Source organism: Tribolium castaneum, unplaced genomic scaffold (genome assembly GCF_031307605.1).
Source record: "Tribolium castaneum strain GA2 unplaced genomic scaffold, icTriCast1.1 ptg000022l, whole genome shotgun sequence".
Classification (NCBI taxonomy): domain Eukaryota; kingdom Metazoa; phylum Arthropoda; class Insecta; order Coleoptera; family Tenebrionidae; genus Tribolium; species Tribolium castaneum.
In genome coordinates, this window is record NW_026986634.1 from 407931 (window position 1) to 414747 (window position 6817).

Here is a 6817-nt window from a genome sequence, read left to right on the forward strand (position 1 = left end):
AAAGGTCACTGAAGTTTTTAGAGTCGTTTGTAAATGCTGCATTTTCGTCTTCGTCTCAAACATTGAAAACTGAAAAACATTTTTGTTCAGTAACTGTAACAGTTTTCACTTTGGTTTTTTGCTTATATCTCGAAAACATTTACTCTTATCAATTTTTATCTTTCTTTCAAAATTAAAGCTGATAAAATTTCCTACAAAATAGTTATTTGCATTTCTTTTGTAAGACCAACCATAAGCGAGTTATAGAGTTGGATATAAACAATCTTTAACAAAAATTTGCTTTAAAATAAAATGTTTGAAAAACCGAAATTAAACTAAATTAATTGGGTCTAACACTTTAGTAGAGGAAAAAGAAGAAGACATAAAAGTCACCAAAGTCTTCAGAGTCGTTTTTAGTCGTCAAATTAATAACAATAACATTAATAATAATAATACTAATATTACTAAATTTGCTTATATGCAAGCGCTTAATTAAGGTAACAGTTTCTTGCTTATATCTCGAAAACAGTTACTCTTGTCAATTTTTATCTTTTTACTAAAATTAAAGCTGATAAAATTTCCAACAAAATAGTTATTAACATTTTTCTTGTAGGACCAAGCATAAACGAGTTATAGAGTTGGACATAAATAATATTTAACAAAAATTTGCTTTAAAATAAAATGCTTGAAAAACCGGAATTAAACTAAATTAATTGTGTCTAACACTTTAGTAGAGGAAAAAGGAGATGACATAAAAGTCACTAAATGTTTCAGAGTCGTCTTTAGTCGTCATATTAATAACAATAACATTAATAATAATAATACTAAAAGTACTAAATTTGCTTATATGCAAACGCTTAATTAAGGTAACAGTTTTTTGGTTTCTTGCTTATATCTCGAAAACAGTTACTCCTATCAATTTTTATCTTTTTTTCAAAATTAAAGCTGATGAAATTTCCTACAAAATAGTTATTTGCATTTTTTTGTAGGACCAACCATAAGCGAGTTATAGAGTTGGATATAAATAATCTTTAACAAAAATTTGCTTTAAAATAAAATGTTTGAAAAACTAAAATTGTAAATGAAACTCGGAATTCACCCAAAAACTAATTTATTAGCAAATTAGATTCAACAACGACATTGACACTTCCACAGTGTCCTTCCAACTAACTAGGCGTTGCCCGTACGCGCCTCACGCGTCATCATTTCCCGCCAATTTCACCAGCAGCGCCCCCTTCACTTAACAGTCGGCCACGCTTCCGTGTTCCACGTCCTCGGGGAACCACCGGTGTTTCTAAAACAAGTAATTAACCAATACCATGTATCCGAGCCGTAGTATACATCTACAGCCCGAGTCCCACTTAAGAACTATTTATAAACAACCTGAAAATAATCATAATCGTGTTTCTCACGTTGAGAATGAATCTGAAAATAACCATAATCGTGTTTCTCACGTTGAGAATGAATCTGAAAATAACCATAATCGTGTTTCTCACGTTGAGAATTAATTAAGAACAACAATAAGAACACTACCAACAACAACAATAAGATCACCAACACCAACAAGATCAGTAACCTCAAGAATAAGTAGAAGAACAATAACAAGAACAAGAACAATAACAACAACAACAAATCATTAACTCATGAGTTTCAACGTAAAGCGCTTAAAAACAACATTTGGGCCCAAAATCGTGAGTTCACGTTGAACTTCACTCAGCTTCACAGCGAACTCAGTCATTCGTCACTGACATCGCCTATTGTTTCGTCTCCACTCGTCGTGGCGACAACGTAATGTCTCAATTTGTCCACTGAGTGAACACCCTCATATCGTTTTTGGGAACGCGTCGCCCCCGGCATGTCCGTCACGACATACCTATCGTAGTCGAGCACTTTCTGAATTCGGTACGGTCCCGAATATTTAGGTAACAGCTTCCGACTTTTGCCCTCGTTTGAAGCTCGCGTGGTGCGTACCAACACGAGATCACCTACATTAAATCTCTTTGGGGCACAGCGTCGCTTGTCATAACGCTCTTTTTGCTTCTGCTGTTCCTTTTCGACACGCTGAGCAACGTCTGCTCGTGTCCGTGGCAAATCACCATCATGAACACCCTCTGTCACCACGTTGGTGAGGATTGAGTCATTAGCATGTCGAGGTGTATACCCCAACAACAATTCGTATGGACTTTTGCCCGTAGTCGAATTCGGCGTAGAATTAATACCCCAACTAATTCTACTCACAAAGTCATCCCATTTCTCTTCTTCTCTCGAGCTAGCAGCAAGCTGAGATAAAATCGTACGATTTAATCGCTCCACCTGGCCATTAGCCCGTGGTGTGGCAGTCGCGGTTAGTACTAATTTAACGTTTAAATCGGTACAATGTGTCTTAAACTTTTTGCTAGAAAAACAAGCCCCACGATCGGCTATTATACGTTTAGGTACACCAAACATTCCTGTAAGAGAAGCTAAAAATGATAAAACAGGGCCCACCTTAGTATTAGGCACGGCCCTGAGAAAGACAAATTTAGTAAATGCATCGATAATAGCTAAAAGATAAGAATTATGTGATTTGCTCTTTACAAATGGTCCCAAATGATCCATGTGCAATGTGTCAAATGGTTGCGAATTCTTAGGTATGGGATTCAAAAATCCTGGCTGCTTTCCTCCGGCTTCCTTATTGTAGAGACACTCCAAGCAGCTAGAAATATATTTATGAACATACCTCCGCATTGAAGGAAACCAATAAGATTTCGACACAGATGCCAAAGTTTTCTCATTCGATAAATGGCCAATTCCATCGTGGTGTGCTAATAAAATCTGGCGTCTTACCGCTTTTGGTACGACCCATTTTAATCCTGACTCAGTCTGTTTGAATACTCGACCATCTTTTAGTTTATACTCTTTGTGAATGGCACGCTCTTCAGCGTTAGTCGGTGATTTTTCCAATATTTCCTTCAACAATGCGCATCTCGCATCCTTCATTTGAACAGCTAAAATCCAATCATCATCGTTAACATTAATATGCAAAACTTCCACTGAAGGCTCCGAAGGATCTAATACCGTATTTCTACTCAAAGCGTCAACGTGACTCATTTTACTGCCAGGTCTGTATTCTACAGTAAAGTCGAACTCAGAAGTCAACAACCACCATCTCCCAATTCGTGGAATCAAATCTCTCTTGGTAAGGGTTGTTCGTAAAGCATTACAGTCTGTGATCACCTTGAATTGAAGCCCCAACAAGTATACTCGATAATGTTTGAGAGAACAGACCACCGCTAGCGTTTCTAGCTCGTACGAGTGGTACCTTTGTTCCTCTTTGGTCGTCTGTCGGCTGAAAAACATAACTGGACGCAAAGATCCATCACCTTGTCGTTGCAACAGAATGCCACCAATTCCAACTTTAGAAGCGTCAGTGTGTAACTCCGTTTCAGCTTCCGCGTCGTAAATTGCAAGAACTGGTCTGCTCGTCAAGATGTCTTTTAAAGTCTGAAAAGCCCGCTCTTGTGCTTCTTCCCAAACAAATGCACTGCCTTTCTTTAGGAGACTCGTCAAACTACTTGCTATTGTTGCGTAATCTTTCACGTACTTTCGAAAGTACCCACACAAACCTAAGAATTGCCTAAGTTTGTGTACGTCTGTTGGTTTGGGAAAAGCTGTCACCGCTTTGATTTTTGTCTCGCCTGGCTTAATGCCTTCCGCACTGATCTCATGCCCTAAATACTCTATTTGACTTCCAAAGAAGCAACATTTACTCAGCTTTAGAGTCAATCCGAACTGTCGAAGCAATTGAAACACCGTTCGTAAATTGTTAAGACCTGTTTCAAAGTCTTTGGAAGGTATCAGAAGATCATCTATGTAACAAAAAGCGGTCTGAAACCGTAATGGACCCAACACCTTATTCATAGCTCGCTGAAACACTGCCGGAGCGTTGGCTAGACCAAAAGGCATGCGGACAAACTCGTAATGCCCATCAGGCGTAACAAATGCTGTCTTTGGAATCGATTCGGTGGCCATTGGGATCTGATAGTACCCACTCGCGAGATCTAGTGTGGTGAAAAACTTTGCACCTTTTAGTTTATCCAAATGTTCATCTACTCGTGGTAACGGAAAGCGATCTTTGATTGTTTTCGAATTTAATTGTCGATAGTCAACACACATACGGTGTTGCCCATCTTTCTTCCGCACCAACAGTATGGGACTCGAATATGGCGAGTCTGATTCTCGTATGACTCCGCTACCTAACAAGTCATTTACTATATCTCGAACAATTCTTCTTTCGTGATGCGATAAGGACGATAAATTACAGGTTTATCATCAGTCAAAGTTAGCTTCATTTCTGCCACAGTTGTGGCACCTATTTCCGCTACATTTCGTGCAAAACAATCTCGAAATTCGTTAACGAGTTGTAACAATTGCTCGAACTGAGCCGGGTCTAGATTCTTATTGACTTGTGTAAGAAGTTCCCACCGTTGAAAACTCTTTACCTCAACCTTCCCCACAGAAAACACACTCACCGTCGTAGCTGTCCTTTCCTGCTCGCAAGGCTCAGCTCTCGCAACGATTTGCGCCTTTCGATAGACCAGATCTTGGTGCGATAGATTGCGAACGGTCACTAGGCCTCCATCACATGTGACACACCGATGAACAACGTGTTCGAACCCTGGTCTCGGACGTTGACACCCTTCAACGTAATAAGCTCCTTTCCACCCATCGTCTTTTGCCTTGATTCGTATGCAACCAATGGATTGAGGAGGGATCACTGTTTCCTCTTCCGCCCAAAGTGCAACTTTTCGTGTCGGAAGTTGGCCTAGAAATGCTTGGATCGATTCGTTGTTTCCGTCAACTACTCTCACAGCTTCCTCATTTGCTATAATCGTATTAGCACCCGCATTCAGGAAGGTCTGTCCCACTATGACAGGCACACGTTGTGCACTGTCTTCGACGATCAAAGCTTTTACGTTTGCCTTGACAAGATCCACTTCTAGCTCTACTTCGACTTCCCCATGCACTTTGGTGATTCCCTGGCCATAACCACGAATCAAATGTAAACTTGGCTGCCACATCAGTCCCAATTCTCTAGCAACACTTTGCTTGACAAGGACCGGTTCAGCTCCTGAGTCAATGTAAGCTCGCGTCGGCTTACCATTGACCTTAATGTCTATGTAATAATTCTTATTATTACTTGCGTCAGCTACACTTGTCGTTAGTGCCTGCTTAGACATGTTTTCTTTTACTACGTTACCACGTCGGCACTCAGCATCCACATGTCCAATGCGACCACATTTCTTGCACTCAATTCTTGGTTTCGGGCACTTTGTCGCAACATGTCCTCGATTACGACAATTGTAACACCGAACTGACGAATACAGTTTTTGTGTTTCGACTCGACTTGGAAGGAACCTCCTCCTTTCCCGAGGCGCCTGCTTTGCGAGCGTATCCCGCTTGTCACCTTCGGATCTCAGAGTCGACAAATACTCAGCGTACAAGCTTTCGGGTGTAACGTAACGCCCTGCTCTAGCCCCATTTCTGAGAGTCACGTCAGTGATTCCATCAATAAGACAGGAGACTGCATTCGTTCCTGTTATGTCACAAGCCTGCAACAGATTTAATTTCCCAAAATAATATTGTGCCCAGGTTTCACCGTCTTCCTTCACCCTATTCACTAGCTTACGAAGTGTGGAAGCATAATCGTGGTGATCGGGGAAGGTGGCTTGTAACAAACGTTTCCATTCATCCCAGCTCCGGTCGTATGCTGAGGGATCGAGATTGTCGTACCACTCCTTGGCCAACCCCTTGAGTCGACTTATCATGCCATAAATCGTTGTACGTTCGTCCCAACCGTTCACGAGAGCCAACTGGTCAATTTTATGCAACCACTTAGTGGTACTAAAATTGGGGTTTCCTGGAGCGAATTCAGGAATCAGGTCACTTTTAATGCCAACTTGTCCTGATGTGTGCTCAAAATTGCGGTTTAGCAAACGTCGATTCAAGTTTTCCACAAGTTGCTCAAGTCTCGCGATTCTAGCGGACTCGGCCGAAACTGGGGGTGAATTTACTGTAGTGGAGACCCCAGGCGCGGACCTTTTCGGCCGTGGCTCATCGTCACTTGAGTCCGAGTCGTCCGAGTCCACATTTCCTCGGTACCTGTGACGCCCCATTGCGAAAATCTCACCAGAAAACTTTTCGCGCCTTTTGAGCCACACCCAAATGAAAATTGACAGCGTGTGGTTGCGTAACTCCTAGAACTCGTCAGAAATCAGAAAAATCAGATAAATTCGGCTAGCACCCGATTGATTTGTTCGATTTCAAGTCGTAAAACACAATTTTGTTACGAATGAAACGGTACAGATTCCCAAAACTTCAATTTTTGGCCCTTGCCTTGGCGACCCACAAATTCCTCACAAAATCACCACAATTCACCACTCTCTATCGGAAACGATTATTTGAGCAATATCCTACCGCTGCTCTGTAAATGAAACTCGGAATTCACCCAAAAACTAATTTATTAGCAAATTAGATTCAACAACGACATTGACACTTCCACAGTGTCCTTCCAACTAACTAGGCGTTGCCCGTACGCGCCTCACGCGTCATCATTTCCCGCCAATTTCACCAGCAGCGCCCCCTTCACTTAACAAAATTAAACCAAATTATTTGTGTCTAACACTTTAGTAGAGGAAAAAGGAGAAGACATAAAAATCACTAAAGTCTTCAGAGTCGTTTTTAGTCGTCATATTAATAACAATAACATTAATAATAATAATACTAATAGTACTAAATCTGCTTATATGCAAGCGCTTAATTAAGGTAACAGTTTTTTGGTTTCTAGCTTATATCTCAA

The 6817-nt window shown here is 40.9% G+C and overlaps 1 protein-coding gene across 1 annotated transcript; it reads right to left on the reverse strand.

Annotated features, from left to right (window-relative positions):
* Window positions 1–1066: 1066 nt before the first annotated feature.
* On the reverse strand, window positions 1067–6598 carry LOC135267416 (uncharacterized). Its single transcript, XM_064359634.1, has 2 exons — window positions 4491–6598; window positions 1067–1273 (listed from the first exon to the last, which is right to left on the reverse strand). The coding sequence occupies exons 1-2, from the start codon at window positions 6132–6134 to the stop codon at window positions 1220–1222; spliced, it is 1698 nt and encodes a 565-aa protein (XP_064215704.1). The 5' UTR covers window positions 6135–6598; the 3' UTR covers window positions 1067–1219.
* Window positions 6599–6817: the final 219 nt, after the last annotated feature.

Coding starts and splice junctions, on each gene's coding strand:
- LOC135267416 (XM_064359634.1), bottom strand. CDS start 6,134: ATGGGGCGTCACAGGTACCGAGGAAATGTGGACTCGGACGACTCGGAC. Junction 1,274..4,490: donor AGGAAAGGACAGCTACGACG/GTGAGTGTGTTT, acceptor TACTTGTTTTAG/AAACACCGGTGGTTCCCCGA.